This window comes from Lipotes vexillifer, unplaced genomic scaffold (genome assembly GCF_000442215.2).
Source record: "Lipotes vexillifer unplaced genomic scaffold, Lipotes_vexillifer_v1.1 scaffold139, whole genome shotgun sequence".
Classification (NCBI taxonomy): domain Eukaryota; kingdom Metazoa; phylum Chordata; class Mammalia; order Artiodactyla; family Lipotidae; genus Lipotes; species Lipotes vexillifer.
Window position 1 is genome coordinate 1,063,713 of NW_006793370.1, and position 27,082 is coordinate 1,090,794.

General features: G+C 38.4%; 1 protein-coding gene across 1 annotated transcript in view; it reads right to left on the reverse strand.

Annotated features, from left to right (window-relative positions):
- USH2A (usherin) overlaps positions 1-27,082 on the reverse strand; it is a 773,469-nt gene that overhangs the window by 411,421 nt on the left and 334,966 nt on the right. Inside the window, exon 31 of the mRNA XM_007466317.1 lies at positions 26,764-26,925. Coding sequence (XP_007466379.1) covers positions 26,764-26,925 — 162 coding nt within the window. The remainder of the gene's footprint in view (positions 1-26,763; positions 26,926-27,082) is intronic.

Genomic DNA, 27,082 nt, shown 5'->3' on the forward strand with positions numbered 1-27,082 from the left:
CCTAACCTCAGTAGCTCAGAATGTGAATACATTTGGATACAGGGTCTTTAAAGAGGGGATTACATTAAAATGAAGCTGTTAGTGTGGGTCCTAATCCAATTTGACCAGTGTTTTCATAAGAAGAGGAATGTTGGACACAAAGACACCAGGGATAGATGTGCAGAGAGAAAAGACATGTGAGGAAATAGCCAGAAGGTGGCCATCTGCAAGCCAAGAAGAGAGGCCTCAGGAGAAACCAAACCTGCTGACACCTTGATCTTGGACTTCTAGCCTCCAGCATTGTGAGAAAATAAATTCCTGCTATTTAAGCCACCCAGTCTGATATTTTGTCATGGCAGCTCTAGCAAACTACCATTTCTGTGAGTGGGTTAAAAGGATATATTATTCTTTCATGACCATAGTTACCTGAAGCAGGAAAGCTTACATCGCGAAACTTTTCATTACTGACTTTGAAGAAATGGCCCCTCTCTTATCAATACTACACTCTGCAGACCTATATTTTCTACATTTATCTCCTCAATTTATGAGTCCCCAAAATTAGACAGTTCCCATTTAACATAAGTAGGCTTGCTTTAAACTTTAAAAACTAAAGCTAACATCTGATGACACATTTTAATTGACATGCTGTCTTTAAAAATACATTGATAATATGATAAAGATATGAATGTTGTATTAATATTTTGACACCACTGAATATTATTAATAATGTAATGGAATTTCCCATCGTTCTCTTACTTTAAACTTAGCTAGCTGAGATTTGTGAGTTGGGAGTCAGAAAGTTACAGCACCAAAATTTTAGTCCTAGCTTTGTCATTAACTAGCTTTATGATTCCAGGCAAATCAATTCAGTTTTCAGAATCTCTATTTCCTCATCTGCCAAATGGGAATAAAACTTTAACCTTTATACATCATTAGGTAATTGAAAAGGCTCATAGAAACTGGTACATACAAAAATATTTTGAAAATATAAACTATCAAGAAAAATATCAGGAAAACTTTATCTGTTCTTGGGATGAGGAAAATCTATCTCGTTTTCTTATCTAAGGAAGAAACTATGAAGGAAGGTATTTCTAGATTTGACTACAAGTTCAAGCAAAAATGACTTCATTGAAAAAACACCATAAATGAGGTAAAAAAAATACGAATGATAAAAAGAGAGAAAAAAAAAGAATTATAGTGCCACGAAAATGGTAAGCACACTTAGTGTATGTTAAAAATATTTACAAAATATGAAGAAGAATCTTTAAATAACGCACAAAAACATCTGAGGAATTAATTGTAAGAAATTAGAAATGCATACATACAAAATGTTACATAAAAGGATGTTGAAATTGCAGTGTTGTTTACAATAGAGAAAAATTAGAAATAATCCAAATATTGTAATGATTTACTTAAATACACTGTGAAATATGTAAAACTACTGCGCAGCCATTGAAAGCATAATTTAGAAAAGAATTTAGTAATTTGGTATTATGATCACTATGTATTATAGTGCTAAAAGACTATAAAACAGTCTGACCCAAAGATATGTGTATATGTGTGCATTAACAAAACAAGATTAGAAGATAGCAAATATATAAGTCAAAATGTAATTAGTCACTGTCTCTGGTCGGTGAAATTGTGGGCAAATTTTCTTTTACATTTTTTTTCCAAATGTTTTTTTAGTATTTATAATTTACCATTTTTTAATTATTTTATTTTTATATTATACTTAATTTTGAATGTTATCCATTTATATATATATATATATATATATATATATATATATATATGCATGATACAAAATCTAAAAGATGGAAAAGAGCTTATATCAAAATTGTCTCCCTCTACTCTTGTTTCCCAATTATCCACTTCCTTCCAGGAGCTTAGCAATTATTACACATCTATGTGTACCTCCAGAGGTAGTCTAAATACATAATCAAATATACAAATGTTTGTACAGATATGCTTTTCTGCATGAGTGCTTCACATTATACTTTGAAGGAGCTACCCTATTGGTAAAGATCTGCTCTTTCCATTAAATGACCGTACAATATAACAGTGTACATATTATTATTAGCCATAACTTGTTCAACCAGTCTTCTATTGATGTTCATTAGGCTTTTCATGTATATTATATTGTGTTGCATTATGTTATGTTATATTACATTATATTATATTAGTATATATGTCTGCACGTGGCTAGAAAAATCCGTAACTTTGGAACAATGTCAAGCATAATAAAATGTAAAAGTCTTCAAGATGTTTGGGAGACTACCTATTACTACGTTTTGATTACTTCTATTAGTGTTATATAGCCACTAGGTTTAAACCAGCTAACTGAAACCAAAGTTAAGGCAATGTATAACTGAGAACCTAAAGGTTCTCTGAAGTTTACCACTCTGTCTTCAGCAATTCTTTTAGTGCCAGAAAAAAACAGGTGACATTTTAAAGTATATACATTGAATATACACAAATGAATGGAGACAGGGCATCTAAGCTTTTTAGACTTGAGCTACAAAACTGATAACACAGGTGTGATGCACTGTTAATGGTACTAGGAGGGCTCTGAGATCTCCTATGCAGATGATAAAAATCAAGAAACGAATGGCCTTCCTTCAGTACAAAAAAGATAGAAAAATATTCTAAAAATTCATTTCTTTATTTGGAAAAATATCCATGCACTGATGGATTTGAGGGTCTCAAAAACGGGAGGAAATAGATCGACAAAATAGAGATTCAATTTTAAGAAAATAGACAGGACTTCACTGCTGGCGCAGTGGTTAGGAATCCACCTGCCAATGCATGAGACACTGGTTCGAGCCCTGGTCCGGGAAGATCCCACATGCTGTGGAGCAACTAAGTCCCTGTGCCACAATTACTGAGCCTGCACTCTAGAGCTCACGAGCCACAACTACTGAGCCTGCATGCCACAACTTCTGAAGCCTGTGCACCTAGAGCCCATGCTCTGCAACAAGAGAAGCCACCACAATGAGAAGCCCCTGCACCGCAACGAAGAGTAGCTCCTGTTCACTGCAACTAGAGAAAGCCCGTGCACAGCAACAAAGACCGACGCAGCCATAAAGAAAGAAAGAAAGAAACAAACAAACAAATAAATTAAAATTAAAAAAAAAAGAAAACAGAATTTCAGGGAAATTCTCAAAAGGAAGAACACAGGCAGACAGCAGAGCTGAACGATTTCCTAGGAGACAGACGTATTACTAACTGCACTGACACCAAAATTACCGGCAGTAAGATTCTAATATTTGTAAGTTGTACAACAAATATTGGAGCCACATTTTAGAATTATTAAGCGTCAACGTTTGGGGTAGTGCTCAAGCTCATAATGATTTCCCCTGTGGCTGTATTTTTCTTTCTTCTCTTCTTCTAGTACCCATAGCCTGCCTCTTTGGTCCCTAAGTTGGACATAGGATCCAAGATGGAACAACCAATATCCTTCCTCAGTATTTTTCAATCTGGTCAGGGAATTTCTCCAGGCAGTATGGTATGAGCTCAGAGCTGCTGCTGACTATGTTCTCCCGTCCGTGGAGAAAGCCCACAGTTACAACAGGGAAAGAATCCCATTCCAGAAAGAAACCAAAATGAAAGAGTTGGACTACTATCATTTGCAACGGAAAGACTCAGGACTCAGGACTCAAGTATATACTTACTTTGTAAAACCAAGAATGAATAATAATCACTGTTTTTGAAACAGTCAAACGTTTGCTGTGGAGAAAATCAAATATATTGTAAAAGGCATTTCTTTTCCAATTTAAGATAGCTATCAAGCACTTAGGAGAATGAATAAAAGCATTTTCTTTCCAGTTGCATCACTGAGTCATTCTTTTACTAAGAGAAGTAATGTAAGCTTTCCTGGGCATTAATTTTTTGTATCTGTGATACAAAGATACTATTTTGAAAATAAGTTATAAAAATATTAAGGGAATTTTATCCGGTAGGGAACTGAAGCATTCATATAGACAGTGAAAAATATTGACAGAAGTACAATATGAGGAAAGAGTACTTTGAATTTAATTTCTGCCTCTTTTTTCTTAATATCTATTCAATACAACTAAGTTCCCCTAATATCCCCGATGTCTGTGTACTGGGTACTTCTTTATAGCATTTACAGCTTTAGAGCTTTTAATCCCTCCTTGTCTCTATTTTTAGAGAAAGGACACCCTAATAATCTGAGAATGTAGTGTCTGTTAATAGAGGGATTCTCCCAGTTTGTTGAATTTTCTAAATCGGATAGAAAGACAAAGACTCTAAAGCTTATCCAGATGTGGTTTTATAATGATGTCACTAGGCTTTATTCCATAATCAGGCCCCTAAAAATATACAGTTTTAGCCTTTGTATCGGCAACAAGGTTAATGGAAATATGCACCAAGGGTAAATACTTTAGCAGATTGTGTCATCAGGAAATAAACACCATTTAAAAGGATTTAAAATAAGTAGATTTTATTTTACACTGACTAATGCACAGAAATATAATACAATAGAGCTGTTAACAAATAAACTTAATGCTTTTCTCTTCTCCTCATCCTTCTGCCATCTGTATTGTTAAGACCAATTAGCTTTTTGCATCTAAAGTTCTAAATTGCTAGTCCCTTCACCCACTGAACAGAGACAATGGTTGCATAGGTTCAGCTGTGACTATTTCAGAGTACAGTCATATTTCAATCATTTACTTTCTAAAATGGGTTAGCTCATCCTGTATCATTACTTCAATGGCTACAGCACCTCTGGTGATCTGACTGCCACCTTGCCTCTCACTACTCTTGATCACTTACCCAGGGTGCTCAGTCATATTAAACTGTGGGCTATTTAATTTTCATGAGATGCACATTCACAGCTCCGTGTCACTGACTCTTCCACTATGGTTCTTAGGTTTGCCTGTCCTTCAGCTCTGAAACGCTACTCTAAGACCTGCAAAAATTCACCTCCTCCACGCTACTTTATCTTCCTGATGAATTACCTCTTTCTTTGTTCTCACACCCGTTACAGAAAATACCACAGAGTGAACACGTTTAGTTGAGTATGTTTCCATCAGAGCAATTGAACTGGGAATGTTTTGAGGGAAAGATGACAACATCTTAATCACATATGTAACGTCCAACCTCCGATGTAGCAACCTGTACACGGTAGATGCTCAACTAATATTTCCTGAATTAAAATGAATGTGTACTGTAGAGACATGCCTGCAAGGGATGTTTGGTATTAAGAGTCCTTATTATGATTTAACAATACTTGTACTATTTCTACAACTAAAAGCACGTGTTCATCGATCATTTACTATTTCCACAAAAGAGCTGTGAGCACTAATCATTTTTTGCATGTATTACCACACGTAATTCTCACACTCAGTCTCTGAAGTAGGTACTGTTATTTCCATTTCACCAGGAAAGTAAGGCTCAGCAAAGCCATACCTGCATGATCAGGCCTCTGAACTTTGCTGTAGGAATTCTAAGGATGACTCTCATTGACTCTCACACTTGTACGAATTCCTTCCCCTTGAGTGTGGGTAGAAGCTGTGAATGTGGGGAGATACCACTCCCATGATTATCTCACCTTATATGGAAAAAAGAGGTGATCCTGGTATGCCGGATCTCATTATGAGCCCCTCTTAAAATCAGAGTTTCCTTCAAATGCTAATAGTGGAAGCCGGAGAGCTTCAAAGCATGAAAGGGATTTGATGCAAGAGACGATTTGCATTACTGAGATGAAGGCAGCCAGGTGAGTGTGGCCTCTAGAAGTTAAAAGCAGTCCCAGGCTGACAGCCAACAAGGAAACAGCGACATCAGCCCTACTACTGCAAGGAACTGAATTCTGTCAACAACCTGAATGAGCCGGGAAGCAAATTCTTCCCCAGAGCCTCCGAAAGAGAGCCCAAGCTGCCCAACTCCTTGATCTTGGCCTTGTGAGACCCTAGTTAGAAACCCAGCTAAACCCACCCAAACTTCCCACTTACAGAACCATGAGCCAGCAAATGAATTTTATCTTAGGCTGTCTACTGAATGTCCCTGTCAGTTAGGTGCTGCAGTGAGACTGAGTTATGGCCATTAGAATGTGGGCAGAAGTGAAATATGTCACCCCCAGGTCTGGCCCACAAAAATCTCCAACTTATTATCCTTCATTCTCTTTCCTCACCTACTACAGCAATGGAGAGAACTCCAGAGCGTCCTTGGGATTCGTGTTAAAGACGGCAGAAGCTTCGTCTTCCTGTGTCCTCGAATGTGTAGAGCGAGGAAGCTCTAGCAACCAAACTCTTCAGCTGGTAAGTGAACGAGAAATAAATTTCTATTGTGTTTCTTCTATTAGAAACTAACGTGTGTGTGTGTGTGTGTGTGTGTGTGTGTGTGTGTTTACATCATCTAGGGTTATTCTAACTAATATAGAGAAGGTTTTATCTGATCTAAGAACTCCAGGAGAATGATCCAGACATATAAAGACCTGGAAAAAGAGAACTCCAGTCAGAGTAAGCAGCCAATTCGAAGGTCTGGAAAAATAAGAAGGCTTGCTGTATTTAAACAAACAAATGTAAACAGAAAGAAAACCGATGTAGCACTACAGAAATAAATGGTAGTGGGAGAATGATCTGAAATAAGGCTAAGAAAGTAGATGAGAGCCAGATAAGTGTTGTAAGCCAAGAGAAAGACTTTGGATTTTATTTTAAGATTGCATGTGAACCTGTGGTACAGCACAGAGAGCTCAGCTCTGTGCTCTGTGACCACCTAGATGGGTGGGATGGGGCGGGGGGGAGGTCTGAGAGGGAAGGGATATAGGTATACATATAGCTGATTCACTTCGCTGTACAGCAGAAACTAACACAACATTGTAAAGCAATTATACTCCAATAAAAAAAATAATTAAAAAAAAAAAGATTGGATGTGAGAGATGAAAGGAGTCCAAGATTCAATCCAGGTTTTTATTTCTGGCAAAAGGGTGAGGAGCATTATTGTTAGCAACACTGATACTAATAGTGTTTACGTTCTCAGTAGTGTTTCTGAGATGGGAAGCTCAGGCAAAGGAATGCATTTTATGGGAGGTGGCAGATACAGTGAATTCAGTTTTAGGGAGTTGGAGTAAAATGACTGGAGCAGGAGGGTCCAATATGTGGATAGAAAAAATGTCCATGGCTTAGGAAGAGTGTCTGAATTGGAGATGAGGACTGAGTCATCACAGAGACACTGTGCAGAGTATTCCAAGAAGAGCCCTGAGATAAACCAACATTTGTGGGTGGAAGGAAAAGAAGAGGCTAACACACCAGAGCTTGAGCAATAAGAGGGAAACTGAGATGGCGGGTGTCACAGACACCAGAAGAAGAATGTTCTGGGATGGAAAAATGATCAACAATCTGTCCAAGTGTCATGAACTGTATGGCCTTCACATTGGCCCTGAATTGGCTCTACAAGAACTTTGATATCCCAGCAAGAGTGGTTTCAATTGTGTGGTGAAGTCACTGTGGAGTCAATGGAGGGGGAGAGGGTTGAGCTTTGTTCCCCCCAAAGATATGTTCAAGTCCTAACCCCTGTCCCTGTGAATGTGACCTTGTTTGGAAGTAAGGTCTTTGCAGATGTGATCAAGTTAAGAGGAAGTCATACTGGATTAGGGTGGGCTCTAAATCCAACATGGCTGGTGTCCTTATAGGATGAGAAAAATCTGGACACAGGGAGGGCCCAACGGAATGAGAGAGGCGGATACTGGAGTGAGGCAGTGGCAAGCCACTGAATGTCACGGATTAGCCACTGAATATTACCAATTAGACACAGAATGCCACCAATTGTAGTGACCACCAAAAGCTGGTGTAGGCTAGGAAGAAGCCTCCCTTAGAGTTCTCAAAGGGAGCAGAGCCCTGCTGACACCTTGATTTAGGACTTCTAGCCTCCAGACCATGAGAGAATAAATTTCTGTTGTTTTAGGCATCTGATTTGCGGTATTTTGTAATGGTAGCTCTAAGAAATATACAGGAGGTTAGGAGGCAAAGCAAGTGAGCCAGTGGCGGTAGGGAATGTGACTGTGAAGGTGAGAAAGGCAAGGCTGGGACCATAAGTGGGAGATGAAACTCAAAGCCTGTTTTTCCCATGTTTTTTTTTCCCTCCGCATGTAAGAGTCTTGAGCCTATCAAATGCTGATGGAAAGAGTTAGTGCAGGAAGAAAGAGAAAGACACAGGAAAAGTAAGGCTGAAAGAGAGGTCCTCACAAAGGTAGGAGAAGACGATCTAGAGGGGGAATTAGTCCTCGGCAGGGGAATGAACACTCCTTTGTTTCCTAAGAGAAGGAGGGAAACACTGGTTCTAATGTAGGAAATGTTCCATGACAGCAAACTGAGGAACCCCACCCAAGAGCTTCAATTTGAGGTGAAAAGCAGTCATCTTCTGAGATTCAGGGAGATCAGAGCTTGAAGAACTGTGGACAATGACTGAAGAACTGGCACTCGCAAATGTGAGACTAGGGAAATAAAGAGAGGTTGAGAGCAAGTATTTAGAAGCCAACTGGAGATTGGAGAACACTAGCTATCAGAATGGCACCCATCTGTATGCTTATCCAGTTCTCTTTGGCACAGCTCAGGAAGCCCCAGTGTGGGTGTCAAAAACACAGACAAATATATTGGTCTAGTTTTGGTGGGTTTTCACTTGAATATATTGTCATAATAATGGGGCAAGAAAGTTGAGAGAACTGAAAAGAAAACAATTCAAGCTCTATACTCTGGAGCTACCTCAGAAGGAAAAGAAAGACAGGGTCTAATAAAGCAAAGAGATGGAGGGCTTAAGAAACTGAGAGTTTCAAAGAAGAACCACAGATATGTTCAGTGTGAGTAAATGAGTGAAAGAGCTGGAAAACGGTTGTTTGTAGTTGAATAGTGGAATATGTGGATTTAACGTGTTAGACGTGGAGCATTTCTAAGTGATGGCAACATCCAGAGTACCAAAATGAAAGCAATTAACTTAAGAGTGCAATCAAGTTTCCTATAGATGAGAAGGTAAATGATCTGAGAGGCTGAGTTGCCAAAGGATCGTTCCCATGACAGTTGAAACAACACAGGGTGCTGGCAGATTTGGGGTGGAGAAAGAGGAAAGGGGAAAATCTAAGTGCTCAAGTCTTTACTGAATCAGGGAACAAGGGTAAGATGTTAGTAAAGATGATCAAAACAAAGAAAACTTCTACAGCCAAAGAGCACGGGTCTCATGGATCAATGAGTATTAAAGGAAGGTAGAAAGGCTGGGATGATGTTTGGTAAGAGAAGCAGAGGATGCCAACCCTGTCCCCTTGATTTCTGCATTACATGGGACATCAAAAACGGATTCACATCTACTTAAAATGGCTGAAGAAGAAATTGCTAGGTTTAGGGGAGAGTCAGTTTTCATTTATTTCAAGAAGATATAATAAATATAACATGAAGAGTATGAAGTCTTCTCTAACCACTTCCCACTGAAATATAATCTCCATGAGGGCAGGGCCTTTACATCTTTTGTTATCTATTGGATCTTCAATGCTTAGAAAAGTATGGAGTGCCTACATAGTGTCTACAGAGTAATATTCACAATAAAATATTCAACTAATGAATATTATTATGAATATTACTCAATAATATTGAGTAAATAAATGACCATTCCAGATAAAAGTGATTATCTCCTTTCCAAATAATTTTTATTACTGTCATGGGCTATATCAGTTTTTAAACTGATTTTGAACAGATGCTTTATATATTCTAATATTTTTTAGGTAATTGAGGAAAGTTTTATAATACTATTAATCACAGCATCAAATAAATAGAACAGAATTACAGGATGAATTGTGTACTGTCAAAATTCATATGTTGAAATCCTAGCCCCCAGTACCTGAGAACATGACCTTATTTTGAAATAGGGTCAGACTGTCATACTGAGTGAAGTAAGTCAGACAGAGGAAGAGAAATATCGTATGATATTCTGCTTCTATGAGGAATCTAAAAACAGATATAAATGAACTTATTTACAAAACAGAAACAGACTCACAGACTTTGAGAACAAACTTATGATGACCGGGGGGAGGGGTGGCGGAGAGGGATAGTTAGGGAGTTTGGGGTTGACATGTACACACTGCTATATGTAAAATGGATAAACAGGAGATTGGTTCAAGACAGCAGAGTAGAAAGATGTGCGCTCACTCCCTCTTGAGAGAGCACTGGAATCACAACTAACTGTTGAACAATCATTGGCAGGAAGACACTGGAACTCACCAGAAAAGATATCCCACATCCAAAGACAAAGGAGAAGTTGCAATGAGATGGTAGGAGGGGCAGAGTCACAATAATTATACCACAGAAGTCCACCCACTGGAATGACGCTTCTGAGCTCCACGTCAGGCTTCCCAACCTGGGGGTCCAGCAACAGCAGGAGGAACTCCCAGAGAGTCAGACTGTGAAGGCTAGCTGGGATTTGACTGCACGACTTCGACAGGACTGGGAGAAACAGAGACTCCACTCTTGGAGGGCACACACAAAGTAGTGTGTGCATCAGGACTCAGGGGGGAAGGAGCAGTAACCCCAGAGGAGACTGAACCAGACCTACCTGCTAGTGTCAGAGTGTCTCCTGCAGAGGCGGGGGGCAGCTTTGGCTCACCATGGGGACAAGAACACTGGCAGCAGAAGTGCTGGGAAGTACTCCTTGGTGTGAGCCCTCCCAGAGTCCACCATTAGCCCCACCAAAGAGCCTGTAGGCTCCAGTGCTGGGTCGCCTCAAGCCAAACAACCAACAGGAAGGGAACTCAGCCCCACCCATTATCAGACAAGTGGATTAAAGATTTACTGAGCTCCTCCCACCAGAGCAACATCCAGCTCTACCCACCACCAGTCCTTCCCACCAGGAAGCTTGCGCAAGCGTCTTAGATAGCTCATCCACCAGAGGGCAGACAGCAGAAGAATGCAAAACTACAGTCCTACAGCCTGTGGAAGGAAAACCACATTCACAGAAAGAAAGACAAAATGAAAAGACAGAGGACTATGTAGCAGATGAAGGAACAAGATAAAATCCCAGAAAAGCAACTAAATGAAGTAGATAGGCAACCTTCCAGAAAAAGAATTCAGAATAATGATAGTGAAGATGATCCAGGACCTCGGGAAAAGAATGGAGGCAAAGATTGAGAAGATGCAAGGCATGTTTAACAAAGACCTAGAAGAATTAAAGAACACACAAACAGAGATGAACAATACAATAACTGAAATGAAAAATACACTAGAAGGAATCCAAAGCAGAGTACCTGAGGCAGAAGGATAGATAAGTGACCTGGAAGACAGAATGGTGGAATTCACTGCCATGGAACAGAATAAAGAAAAAAGAATGAAAAGAAATGAAGACAGCCTAAGAGACCTCTGGGACAACATTAAACACACCAATGTTCACATTATAGGGGCCCCAGAAGGAGAAGAGGGAGAGAAAGGACCCAAGAAAATATTTGAAGAGATTAGAGTCGAAAACTTCCCGCACGTGGGAAAGGAAATAGCCACCCAAGTCGAGGAAGCACAGAGAGTCCCAGGCGGGTTAAACCCAAGGAGAAATGTGCCGAGACACATATTAAACAAATTGACAAAAATTAAAGACAAAGAAAAATTATTCAAAGCAACAAGGGAAAAACAAAAAAATAACATAAAAGGGAACTCCCATAAGGGTAACAGCTGATTTCTCAGCAGAAACTCTACAAGCCAGGAAAGAGGGGCACAATATATTTAAAGTGATGAAAGGGAAGAACCTACGACCAAGATTACTCTACCCAGCAAAGATCTCATTCAGATTCGATGGAGAAATCAAAAGCTTTACAGACAAGCAAAAGCTAAGAGAATTCAGCACCACCAAACCAGCTCTACAAAAAATGCTAAAGGAACTTCTCTGAGTGGGAAACACAAGAGAAGAAAAGGACCTACAAAAACAAACCCAAAACAATTAAGAAAATGGTAACAGGAACATACGTAATGGTAATTACCTTCAATATGAAAGGATTAAATGCACCAGCCAAAAGACACAGTCTTGTTCCATGGATACAAAAACAAAACCCATCTATGTGCAGTCTACAAGAGACCCACTTCAGACCGAGGGACACGTACAGACTGAAAGTGAGGGGATGGAAAAAGATATTCCATGCAAATGGAAATCAAAAGAAAGCAGGAGTACCAATACTCATACCAGATAAAATACACTTTAAAATAAAGACTGTTACAAGAGACAAGGAAGGACACCACATAATGATCAAGGGATGAATCCAAGAAGAAGATATAACAATTATAAATATATATGCACCAAACATAGGAGCACCTCAATACATAAGGCAACTGTTACCAGCTATAAAAGAGGAAATCGACAGTAACACAGTAATACTGGGAGTCTTTAGCACCTCGCTTACACCAATGGACAGCTCATCCAGACAGAAAAGTAATAAGGAAACACAAGCTTTAAATGACACAACAGACCAGATAATTTTAGTTGATATTTATAGGACACTCCATCCGAAAACAGCAGATCACACTCTCTTCTCAAGTGCACACAGAACATTCTCTAGGATAGATCACATCTTGGGTCACAAATCAAGCCTTGGTAAATTTAAGAAAACTGAAATCATATCAAGCAGCTTTTCTGACCACAATTCTATGAGATTAGAAAAAAATTACAGGGGAAAAAAAGTAAAAATCACAAACACATGGATGCTAAACAATACATTATTAAATAACCAATATATCACTGAAGAAATCAAAGAGGAGATAAAAAAATACCTAGAGACAAATGACAGCGAAGACACGATGACCCAAAACATATGGGATGCAGCAAAAGCAGTTCTAAGAGGGAAATTTGCAGCAGTACAATCCTACCTCAAGAAACAGGAAAAATCTCAAATAAACAATCTAACCTTACACCTAAAGGAACTAGAGAATGAAGAATAAACAAAACCCAAAGTTAGTAGAAGGAAAGAAATAATAAAGATCAGAGCAGAAATAAATGAAATAGAAACAAAGAAAACAACAGCAAAGATGAATAAAACTAAAAGCTGGTTGTTTGAGAAGATAAACAAGATCAATAAACCTTTAGCCAGGTTCACCAAGAAAAAGAGGGGGAGGACTCAAATCAATAAAATTAGAAATGAAAAAGGAGAAGTTACAAGGGACACTGCAGAAATACAAAGCATCCTAAGAGACTGCTACAAGCAACTCTATGCCAATAAAATGGACAACCTGGAAGAAATGGACAAATTCTTAGAAAGGTATAACCTTCCAAGACTGAACCAGGAAGAAACAGAAAATATGAACAGACCAATCACAAGTAATGAAAAGGAAACTGTGGTTAAAAATCTTCCAACAAACAAAAGTCCAGGACCAGATGGCTTCACAGGTGAATTCTATCAAACATTTGACAAGAGCTAACACCCATTCTTCTCGAACTCTTCCAAAAATTGCAGAGGAAGGAACACTCCCAAATTCATTCTCCAAGGCCACCATCACCCCGACACCAAAACCAGACAAAGATACTACCAAAAAAAAAGAGAAAATTACAGACCTATATCACTGATGAATATAGATGCAAAAATCCTCAACAAAATACTAGCAAAGGGATTCCAACAACACATTAAAAGGATCATATACCACGATCAAGTGGGATTTATCCCAGGGATGCAAGGATTCCTCAATATATGCAAATCAATCAATGTGATAAACCATATTAACAAACTGAAGAAGAAAAACCATGTGATGATCTCAATAGATGCATAAAAAGCTTCTGACAAAATTCACCACCCATTTATGATAAAAACTCTCCAGAAAGTGGGCATAGAGAGAACGTACCTTAACATAATAAAGGCCATATATGGTAAACCCACAGCCAACATCATTCTCAGTGGTGAAAAACTGAAAGCATCTCCTCTAAGATCCGGAAAAAGACAAAGATGTCCACTCTCATCACTATTATTCAACATAGTTTTGGAAGTCCTAGCCATGGCAATCAGAGAAGAAAAAAGAAATAAAAGGAATACAAATTGGAAAAGAAGAAGTAAAACTGTCAGTCTTTGCAGATGACACGATACCATACATAGAGTATCCTAAAGATGCCACCAGAAAACTACTAGAGCTAATCAGTGAATCTGGTAAAGTTGTAGGGTACAAAATTAGTACAGAGAAATCTCTTGCATTCCTATACACTAACAATGAAAAATCAGCAAGAGAAATTAAGGAAACAATCCCATTCACCATTGCAACATAAAGAATAAAATATCTAGGAATAAACCTACCTAAGAAGGTAAAAGACCTGTACTCAGAAAAGTATAAGACACTGATGAAAGAAATCAAAGATGACACAAACAGATGGAGAGATATACCACGTTCTTGGACTAGAAGAATCAGTATTGTGAAAATGACTCTACTACCCAAAGCAATCTACAGATTCAATGCAATCCCTATCAAATTACCAATGGCATTTTTTTTTAACAGAACTAGAAAAAAATCTTAAAATTTGTATGGAAACACAAAAGACCCCAAATAGCCAAAGAAATCTTGAGGGGGAAAAAAAAAAAAACGGAGCTGGAGGAACCAAACTCCCTGACTTCCAACTATACTACAAAGTTACAGTAAGCAAGATAGTACGGTACTGGCACTAAACCAGAAATACAGATCAATGGAACAGTATAGAAAGCCCAGAGATAAACCCATGCACGTATGGTCAACTAATCTATGACAAAGGAGGCAAGGATATACGATGGAGAAAAGACAGCCTCCTCAATAAGAGGTGCTGGGAAAACAGGACAGCTACATGTAAAAGAATGAAATTAGAACACTCCCTAACACCATACACAAAAATAAACTCAAAACAGATTAAAGACCTAAAAAAAATCAAAACGGATTAAGGACACTATAAAACTCTTAGAGGAAAACATAGGAAGAACACTCTTTGACATAAACCACAGCAAGATTTCTTTGACCCACCTCCCCAAGTAATGGAAATAAAAACAAAAATAAACAAATGGGACCTAATGAAACTTAAAAGCTTTTGCACAGCAAAGGACACTACAAACAAGACGAAAAGAGAACCCTCAGAATGGGAGAATAATTTGCAAACGAATCAATGGACAAAGGATTAATCTCCAAAATATATAAACAGCTTATGCAACTCAATATCACAAAAACAAACAACCCAATGAACAAATGGACAGAAGACCTAAATAGACATTTCTCCAAAGAAGACATACAGATGGCCAATAGTCCAATGAAAAGCTGCTCAACATCACTATTTATTAGTGAAATGCAGACCAAAACTACAATTAGGTATCACCTCACACTGGTTAGAATGGGCATCATCAGAAAATGTGCAAACAACAAATGCTGGAGAGGGTGTGGAGAAAAGGGAACCCTCTTGCACTGCTGGTGGGAATGTAAATTGATACAACCACTATGGAGAGAACAGTATGGAGGTTCCTTAAAAAACTAAAAATGGAATTACCATATGACCCAGCCATCCCACTACTGGGCATATACCCAGAGAAAACCATAATTCAAAAAGACACTTGCACCCCAATGTTCAATGCAGCACTATTTACAATAGCCAGCTCATGGAGGCAACCTAAATGCCCATCGACAGACGAATGGATAAAGAAGAAATGGTACATGTATACAACGGAATATTACTCAGCCATAAAATGGAACGAAACTGGATCATTTGTAGCAATGTGGATGGACCTAGAGACTGTCATACGGAGTGAAATAAGTCAGAAAGGGAAAAACAAATATCGTATATTAACGCATATATGTGGAATCTAGAAAAATGGTACAGATGAACCAGTCTGCAAGGCAGAAATAGAGACACAGATGTAGAGAACAAATGTATGGACACCAAGGAGGGAAAGCGGGGGTGGGGGGTGATGGTGGCATGAATTGGGGGATCGGGATTGACATATATACACTAATATGTATGAAATAGATAATAAGAACCTGCTGTATAAAAAAATAAAATAAAATTCAACAACATAAAATTGATAACCAACAAGGACCTACTGTATAGCACAGGGAACTCGGCTCAGTATTCTGTAACAACCTAATTGGGAAAAGAATTTGAAAAAGAATAGATCCATGTATATGTATAACTGAATCACTCTGTTGTACACCTGAAACTAACACAACGTTGTTAATCAACTATACTCCAACGTAAAAGTTAAAAAAAAAAAAAAGATGAAGTCATCAGGGTGGGCCCTAATCCAATATGACCTGCGTTCTTATAAAAAGGGGAAATTTCCACACAGGCAGCACACAAGGAGAATGCCATGTGGAGAAGGCAGAGATCAGGGAGATGCTTCGACAAGTCACAGAACACCAAAGATTGCCAGCAAACCACCAGAAGCTAGGGGAGAGGCATGACACAGATTCTCCCTTATAGCCCCTAGAAGGGACCAACCCTCACCAACACATTGATACGGGACTTCTAGCCTCTAGAACTGTGAGACAATCAATTTCTGTTGTTTAATCCACCCCGCGATACTCTGTTATAGCAGCCCTAGCAAATTTACACAAGTAGTTTAGCCAAAAAAGAATTCGCTACATATTGGATAATTAAATGAAAAATTCTAGGAAGCTACAGGAACAGCCTACCTCATTAAAACTGTTTACCACATTTAGCATATTAATTACTTCTGAATTATGCATCGGGGTTTGTTGTCATTTACTTTAAAATACTAATTTACTGATTCTCAGTGTTCGTCAATTTAATTCAATTCATTTCAACTCAATCCAATAAGAGATTATTAGAGGCCAGTTGGGTTCTTATTCCTAGGCTACCTACTATAGCGATCATGAACATAAATAACATGATAACTGTACTCAATGCACCTACACTCTTATTTGGAATCGAGATTTATTGCCTTTAAAATAAGTTAATACCGGAGCCTGTGCTCCGCAACAGGAGAGGCCACAGCAGTGAGAGGCCCGCGTACTGTAAAATGAGTTAATATTGCAACACAGAATGTATTCAAGTGACAAATTTGTAGGAAAATGATAAGAATCTGTGGATCAAAGGAAGGTGTGGGAATTGAGCTAGATCATCATATATGGGTAACATTTTAATGGGGGTAGATTGTGCTAGAGGTATGGAGAATACCACACTTGATACTGGCTAGAAGGAAATGAGCACGGTGATCTACCTGATTAAATATCAAAGTAAAGAGTAGAGAGAACTAACAGATAAGTACTGATAGGTGAATGCAATCAGATTCCTGAAATATCCATTGTACCAATTTTATTATATATACTAAAATTGGGGAAAAATACTACAAAAATTCAGATGTCGTCCAAACTGCAGTCAATTTAAAAGATAAAAAGACCCCTTCAAAAAAAGGAAAGAAAACACTAGAATCCCATTACTGGGAGAGAAGCACTGTTAAGACTTTGGCGTATATCCCTAGACATACATATTCATATACATATGTATCCACATCCATGTATACATATGCATGTGCACACACATATATTTTACTAAAATAGATTCACATATTATGTGCTGTTGAAGTGTTTGTTTTTAATACCTTTCCACATTATTAAATATTCTTCAACAGCATCCTGAGGTGTATGGCCACACAGTATTCCATTAGTGGACACTTAGAAGCTTTTTGCTGGTGAACACAGGCCAGTGATTCCATGTGCTAAGTTCTAATTTCATAGATGAAGCTTCTCTATAGTTAGTTCCCAGTTCCGGACTTGGAGAAGGAGGTAGATGGTTCATTTTACAAATATTCCAATGGCTTTCTAGAAGGTAGCACTATAACAGCTGACACTGTCATAGCAACAGCTTGGAGGTCAGAGGGTTCAGGATATATGTGCAGGAATACAAAGGATCGTTCCACTGATTCACTCTCCCTCCTCCATTCTCCAAAAGAAACCAGTGAAGAAAGAACACACTGTCTGATTCCATTCATATTAAATACAAAACAGCAAAACAAACAAAAAAATCTATGCTAAATGATCAGGAAAGCAGCCACCTGAGTCAAGAGATAAGACATGAGGGCAAAAATGGGGGGCCGCTAGGGTGCCAATAATGTTCTGTGTCTTGATCTGGGCGCTGGTTCCATAGATGTGTTCAGTTTGAGAATATTCATCAAGCTGTATACTTAAGATTTGGTTTTGGTGTGAATTTATCATTCAATTAAGAAGCTTTAAGAAATAAATTGAAAATAATGGCAGTTCTTAATGCTCAAAGTAGCAGGCAGGTTCTATTTGTAAAGCTCTCCATGGAAGTAAGCATTCGTAAGTCAGACAGAGAAAGAGAAATATCATATGATATCGCTTATATGTGGAATCTAAAAAGAAATGATACAAATGAACGTCTTTACAAAACAGAAACGGACTCACAGACTTAGAGAATGAACTTACGGTTCCTGGGCGGGGAGGGTAGAGGGAAGGGATAGTTAGGGAGTTTGGGATTGACACGTACACACTGCTATATTTAAAAAGGATAACCAACAAGGACCTACAGTATAGCACAGGGAACTCTGCTCAATGTTATGTGGCAGTCTGGATGGGAGGGGGGGTCTGGGGGAGAATGGAAACTTGTATATGCATGGCTGAGTCCCTTTGCCGTGCACCTGAAACTATCGCAACAATGTTAATCGGCTATAATCCAATATAAAATAATGTTTTGTTTTTTTTTAAAAAAGAAAGAATACATCCCATCACCTTTTTCAGTATTTAACTCCACTACTTTTCTAACTGGATCTGATTCCCACTACTCCTCTGAAATCCCTTCAAATAGAGAGCCTTTTCCTACCATTTAAGAGTATATAATATTCATCAATTAGGTTAACAGATCACAGGTAATATATGGGTACAGATCTTAAAATATAAATTTAGACATATTTAAGTTCTTCACATACTTGTGCACCGGAGAAGCATCTTAAAGTAAGAATGACACTTTGGTTGTATTGTTTACAACCACAACTGATATTTAAACATTCTGTACAAGTCATTTCGCTTCACTTGACCCTTTGTTAGTAAGCGAACAGGGCTTTTTAAAGTAAAGCATCCATTGTTTGTTAACCCAAGGATCAGGGCTGTGGCTAAACCTTAAGCAGCTCTTCTGGCGTCTTTGATCACAGAGTTAGCAGCTTAGTAACTTGGCCTCCGAAGGCTTTCACTTCTTTCCATTATTTGGACTTTTTCCCTTGTATCCTCAAGGTTTCTTAGACTTTGTATAATTTAACGCTATATGTCAGTGACATCAAAAGAGCACAAAGTATGAATTAGTTTGTAATAGGGAGGCACCATCACTCATAGATGAGATCACTGCCTTACCTGATAACCCTCACACGCTCTGTCTTATTAACACTCTGCCTTACGGGTTAGAACACAACAGTATTCCCCTCGGTAACATTACTTCATGTAAGGAGAGTGATTTAGAATCACTGCATTGTGGTATTCAAAAATGCAAAATGAAAGAAAATATCAAGGTTAAAGTGAAGTTTTGTTTTGCTAAGAAAAGATGTTTCGTAAGCCATCAGTGTGAATGAATATAATTTAGCTCAAATTTGTAGAGTGTTGATAAGGTTTCTTATAACGCTTGGTTAGAAGTACCTAACCTGTGAACACTTTGCTTTATTGTGCCATAAGCAATACAGCTTCTTCTATCATAAATGTCTCATCGTAAGACTTAAGTGTTTGGAAGTTTCAAGATGAACATTTCTATTTTGCTGTTTACACGTGGTTCTTTCTGACCTTGGCAAATAAGACCAAAAAAAAGTTTTAGCACTTTTAGTGGTTAAAGATATAAATACTTACTGTCTATCTGACTTTACCAGAAATCCATCTGCTTTTCCTCTCTGTCTCTCTCTGCCTCTGGCTTTGCCTTTCTATCTGTCTGTCTCTCTCTCATACTCTCTCTCTCTCACACACACTCACACACACACACACACACAGACACACACACACACTCCTTATACCACTATTATCCTTGTCTTACTGGCTCAGTCTTAGAGATAGACTCTCAGGTCCTAATGGTGATGGGAAGATGCCACCAATGGTGCTAGAAATCAGTCACTCTTATTCAATCATAAGACTACTATAGATTTATGAGATAATACACTTGAAAATGTTCATGTTTTAAGGTTTGGTGTCAGATATCATTTTTAGGGACTCCCTTTTGACATTTCCCCCTTTGAAATTTTCGTATTTGTAAGCAGCAAAGGTATAGGTTGGGTTAACTAAGAACCATTTACGTAGTAAGAAAAGAGTTGTCCTGAGGGATCCCTATTCTTTCTTCACTGGTCAGCACAACTCACATAAACCTCCTTGTCATGCTCGTAGTATACCTTCTTCAAGTTACCACCATCTTGCTATCCTTGTTTCCAAAAGCTTTGTAGGCTTCTGTGAACTATCTCACGAACTTCTTAAAGATTGCCAGTTTCTAGTAGGGTGCTCATTTAATATGAGAATGATCTGGTTGGCTACAGTTTGGATGGTCATCATCAATCCGGAAGCTATCTAGCCTGAACTCTGAAACAACCTCAGTATGTTGTGAACAGACTCACAAAAGGTTTCTTTTTTCCTCCCCCTTTATGAACATACGGTATACACACATCTTAAGTGGCGCCACAATAGCTCTGCTGGCGATATCAATATAGGTCCTTCAATCTTTCAATAATGTTTTTAATCATAAGCTTTAAAGCACAATTGTTTTTACCTTGAAATTCTTAAAAATCTGTTATGAGACAGAAATAAGAGATTAATGGAGATCTTGCAAAAAAAGATAAATGGCACCACCAGAATGCCACAAAACTGGGGGGAAAATTAATTGAACCTACACTTTTGATAAATATTTATTTTTTGCAGGAGAAAAATGCATACTAGTTTAAGCTGTCATTATACTAACCTACAGCCTATTTTTCATATTATTAGTAATACATAATGTGGTAGTTTATATTCAAAAATAAAACTAGAATGTATATACCTCATGTATTTATCCAGAAATACCCCAAGGTTACTATGGTTACGAAAAATCCATTACCTTTGAACACAGAATGAAAAAGTTTGACTTCAAGTGTGTGCTATTTATTATAGCGAACATCAACAGCCTTCGGGAGGTTCTCTAACTGGATTCATTTTTCAGTGTCATAACTGACCCACCATTTTACTAGCTTATGGCCTATGCAAGGCAAAAATTTGAACTGTATGCATTTTTAAATATATTTTGTACTAACTCAGGGTGCAGCACTGCCTTTGACTTTTAATGCTTCATATTTAAGAGAAAGAAGAAAAGCATTCCAGCCACCTAGATGCTAAGTGGCTTTTGAATTGAAATGCATTTACTCTGACCTGTATCCACCATGGCGGCAAGATCCATTTTTTTACGCATAACGGAAAAATGTTTGTTCTATGTGGAAACTTAAAATGAAGCTATGAATAAATGGAGTAGGAGTGAGAAAAGAAAGGTTGACACCTTGAATATTTAGGAGGGGGCATTAAGCCAAGTCATTAAGGAAGTTTTTGATGGTGTAAAAGACAAAGAACTGTAAATAGTGCAGGTGACTGTAGCCAGGAAAAACAGGGTATGAAACACAGCTCTTAAAGTAGTTTCAAACTGAATCCTTACCCCTATTAAATTTTTGCTCATCCATACAATGATCAGCTGAATCAAATATAAATCGCTAATCATCATACAAAAGTATGCAGTAAACTAGTAGCTGAACATGCAAATAAAAATAATATTTTCAGGTTGTAAAACTGTCAGAGATGTAAGGATGTAACATTCACTGTTTATGAACTTTTCTGGAAAACAATGCAAAAATGTATATCAAATATTCTGAAAAAGTTTGCTACCTTTGATTTAGCTATTCCCCGTTTAGAGATCTAGCAAAGATTTATGTACAGTAACATTTATCACAAAATATTTAAAATGAGATAAATTAGAAATTTTGAATTTTTAAGTGGTTAAATGCACATTAAATGTACATTCATAAGATGGAATATAACATTATTAAAATATTTGAAGATACTTTTAGAAAAATCCTTGTGGTGTGAGATATATTCATAATAAGGGAATATGCAAGGATTCCAAATTATACATAATAGCTCAATTTTGTTAAAATGAATAAAGTGCTGGAAGGAATTACATCAAATACTAAGAGTTTCTATCTGTAAGGTGGGATTATCAGGTATTAGATATCTGCATATTTTAAATGATATTCCGTAAGCATATGTTACTTTTATAACTAAAAAATGCTATCAATTATTTCTCTAATAGCAGACTACATCTTTCATTTCTCAGTCTCTCTATGAATTGACATTTTAGCACTGGAGAGATCCATTTCATTGACCCTAAACTCTTGCTATTACTGACAGCACCAGCTAGAATAGAATAGAATAGAATAGAATAGAATAGAACAGAACAGAACAGAATAGAAGAGAATAGAATAGAATAGAATAGAATAGAATAGAATAGAATAGAACAGGACAGGACAGAACAGAACAGAATAGAACAGAACAGAACAGAACAGAATTGAATTGAATTGAATAGAACAGAATAGAAGTTCTATCCACAAGCTACTCAGAATGGAAAGGACATTATGCCACATATATCCTGGCACAAAGACAAGCAACGAGTACCAATAGCATCGTGGATACATTTTATGATGAAAAGGGGCAGGATTTAAAGTGTCTGTAGAGGCTAAAGTGAGACCCAATGCTAGAGCAGTTTTCTCCATCAGTTTTCTCTGGGCTGACTTCAACCAGCCAGATTCCCTTTCCCATTCTTCTTTTCTGTGATTCCTAGTGGACAGGTGAATTCTGAAGACATAAATGACCTAAATGTAATGTATATCACAGATACAAAATCTTGAAAGAGTTGAAAGAGATCTAGAAGACCATTTTATTTAACTTGCATGCCATTGGAGAATCTTAAGAAAAGTGGACATTCAGAAAACACTCACTTTTGGGTGCTGTTACAAACTGAATTGTGTTCTCCAAAATTTACATGCTGAAGCCTTAACCCCCAATGCGACTACATTTGGAGATAGGGCTTTTTTTTAAATTCGATTTTTATTTTATACTGGAGTATAGCTGATTTACAGAGATAGGGCTTTTAAAGAGGTGATGAAGGTTAACTGAGGTTATAGGGATAGGGCCCTAATCCGATGGTTCTGATGCCCCTAAAGGAAGAGGAAGAGACAGCAGGGGTGTACACATAAGAAACACCATGTGAGGATGCAGGGAGAAAGTGGCTGTCTGCAAGTCAAGGAGAGAGGCCCCAAGAGAAACCAAACCTGCCAACACCTTGATCTTAGACTTCTAGCCTCCAGAACTATGAGAAATAAATTTCCGTTGTTTAAGCCATCCAGTCTGTGGTATTTGGGTATGGCAGCCCTAGAAGATTAACATAGGTGCTCTGGGGTTTGTAATCAAGCTTCCATATCCCTTTCAGAGTTGCTGTGAGGAATAATAAAATGTGTTCAATATGTAGCATGCGTAGAGATGAAATGTGTGGACTTTTGAGGCCAGAGAGACCCAGATTGGAATCAGTTTTTCCAATTACCGACTAGGATTTCTTGGCATCTCTGGGCCTCAGCTTTGCTGACTATGACACTTGAATCATCATGTACAACTCTGAACCCCGTGGTAACGTTTTTGGCTTAGCTCCTCTCCTTAGTGGCCAATACTGTATTCCTACTGTACATCGTATCTTCTGCCATTTGGAGATAAAAGCAACAAGAAGTATAGTTGCCTTTGAGATGCCAAGGAGGACACAGGAAAAACATGTCATGAGTCTTATCAGAGAAATACTCTTTAAAAATCGACCTGAAGGATGAACACCACCGAAGAAACCATTATCACTGTATTTAGAGAAGATGGTTAAGGACTCTATAAACATATTCCACTTTCTTTATACTATATTTGGGGCATCTCTTATACTGTGCTAACATTTGCCATGATCTTTCAATGCAGATACTATAGTCACATGGGTCTGTTAGGATTCGAGTCAATGGAATACAGAATTCGTTTCATTTTTTAGGTGATATGAGAAATCAGTGTGAATTCTAGCCTCCTCTCCCCCCACCCTGTTCTTTTTCTGGCTTTGGAGTGTCACCTCATGTGGCATTCTGCACGTTTTGGAAATCTTCAAGGTCCACACTTTTTCGTTGTTGGGCGCGGTACGCGGGCCTCTCACTGCTGTGGCCTCTGCCGTTGCGGAGCACAGGCTCCGGACGCGCAGGCTCCGCGGCATACGGGATCCTCCCGGACCGGGTCACGGACCCGTGTCCCCCGCATCGGCAGGCGGGCTCTCAACCACTGCGCCACCAGGGAAGCCCCAAGGCCCCCACTTTGAGACCCGCCATCACACACCACTTCTCTGTGGATTAGGTCAGCATTTGCCTCTGCACAGAAAAGGGATCTTAGTTCCTTCTTCTCTGGTTTCTACCTTTTCTCGCCTCTTTTCCGTATTGCTTTTTTTTAATCCATCCTACTCCTACTCTGCACCCACTCCCCCAATTTGCAATCTTCTTTCTTTGTTCCCAGGAATCATCTGACTTCATTCATGCACTTATTCAGCACTGTTTGTTCTATACCTTCTCTGTAATCAGTCCTGGAGATGCAGTCATGAACACGGTAGACGTGGCCCTGTCCTTAGGATGCCCATGGTTTAGTAGGGCAAACTGACAAGTAAACAAACAGCCTTATTCAAGACAACGCAAACCAGAAAAATGGGGAGGGGGCATAAAGGCACTCAGTGAGCACACAGGGGGCATACCTAACTCATATTTGGGAGTCCAAGAAGGCTTCTCAGAGGAAATGTCTACAGTGGGCTTAAAAGGTGTGCTTTCCCCATTATGCATGATGACAATTTTGGATCTACAGAAGTATTTTGTGTAATCATGATTAATATATGGGTAAAGTTCATTCCATGATGTGTTTTCATTTCTTCTGAAATAATTTCTATGGTCAATAACTTTTAGCTAAAATAATGCCTTCAGATAATCCTAGGGCAAGGGTAATCTAGTTTTCTTTTCTTTATTTTTTGCGGTACGCGGGCCTCTCACTGTTGTGGTCTCTCCCATTGCAGAGCACAGGCTCCAGACGCGCAGGCTCAGCGGCCATGGCTCACGGGCCCAGCCGCTCCTCGGCATGTGGGATCTTCCCGTACCGGGGCACGAACCCGTGTCCCCTGCATCGGCAGGCGGACTCTCAACCACTGCGCCACCAGGGAATACCAAGGGGTAATCTATTTTTAGTTTTAGTATTTATTTTTTAGTTTAGTTCTCTCTACTAAGTTTACTAAGAACATGCTAGGTGTTTTTCTAGTTCTAGTTCCCTTCAAAATCCTGAAAATTGCAGTTACTTCTATTTTACTGTTTCAGAAACTAAGTCTCAGAAGTTAACTAACTTGTTTTAAGACCACATACTCATCATTAGTCAGAATACTTGAGATGGTACCAAAGTCTACCTCTCACAGGCTGTGTGGCCTGAAGGAAGTTGCTTAACCTTTCTGTGCCTCAATTTCCTCATTTGTAAAATGGGGGTAACGATAACACCTACCTCACAGAATAAGTATTATAGAATTCCATCCAACCATGATGAATGAAATACAGAAGTAATAGTTCTTGTGCTTTGAAGCCTCTCAGACTAGAGAGGATACAAAAAATATAAATTCAGAGAACGCAATTAGATGAATGCCATAGCCCTGTGCCAATATGCCTCATTCCTGCATCTTTATGTGTTGCCGTGAAATCATGAGCATCAAGGAGCTGAGGGGAGGCGGTGTCTGGCTGGTTCTCTGTTACAACCTTAGTACCTGGCATTAATGTGAAAGAGTGAATACATAAACAATTAATCCTGGCTCTGACGCTAACCTGTTACGACCTTTCATGAAGAATTTAAACTCTCTAAGGCCTCAGTTTTTCATCAATCAATATTTGATTAAGGATGGCTCACCTAATAGTCACATATAATATCTAAAATATCATAAAATATATAACCACTATTACCATACAAATATAAACACCATTCAGGCACCAGACAACGTACATAATACAGGCCTCGTGTTTCACAAGGTTTCCAACAATGCACTTTTCTTAAGTGTCATGACAATTTATAATATGATCTAGGCAGATATACTATGTTTCTTCCCAAATGGTTTCAAATTCAAACCACACTGAGTCACACTTCCGAGTCTTAAGCTTATGCCACATTCATGAGGATTTTAAAGTGGTTAATTCATGTGCCAGTGGCATTTGTTTGAAATGACATCATTGCCTCAGTTGGATTGACATGACATCAACTGAACTGAAATGACATCACTGTACTGCGAGCACGGCTGGGGAGCACACTGGGTCCCAGCTTCAATCTTGTGATCAGTTAGAGGCAGAGGAGTCATATGCTGAGCTGTCTGTGTTGATATTATACATTTCCAAACCCCCCTCTGCACCTGTGCAAAGGTATATTAGCAGAAGGATTCAGGTAAGGAGTGGTGGGACAATGGTAGAGAACACGCAGTAAGACAGCCTTAGGGGAGGGGGAAGGGAGCCAGCGTGAGTCCTTTTCCATTTTTCCAGCTTTGGCTTCACTGTAAGTGTAACGTAACCACAAAGGTCATGGAATTCTAATGATTTAACAGGAGACAAAACTAAGTAACCCAACTTTTGAAACTGCATTCTCAGATAACTATTTTATATATAAATATATATTATATATGTATAATATATATACCATATACTATATATATACTGAAATATATATATTAATTTGTAAGTATATACTAATATATAGTCTTTAATATAGACTATAACTATAGAAGTCTTACCTGTGACTGTATAGTTCTCTCCATTGCCTGAATAGATTAGTATCCCATCCATATATAAAGAGTACTGAGTTATAATACCATTTGCCTTTTTGGGTGGATTCCAGGAGAGTAACAAAGAATTGGGAAGGGATTTGGCTACTGGTGGCTGAACCTCTTGTGGTGCTGTGGGAAAAATTAAAAAGATATATAGAGTCTAAAGTTAGTTTACTTTTCTAATTCAAACTTTTCAGACCCAAACCAATAAATCATGGAATAAAACCGGAAATCCCATGCATGGAAATGTTCTTGATTCGTGGGCAGCTTGTCAGTAATTGCTCTA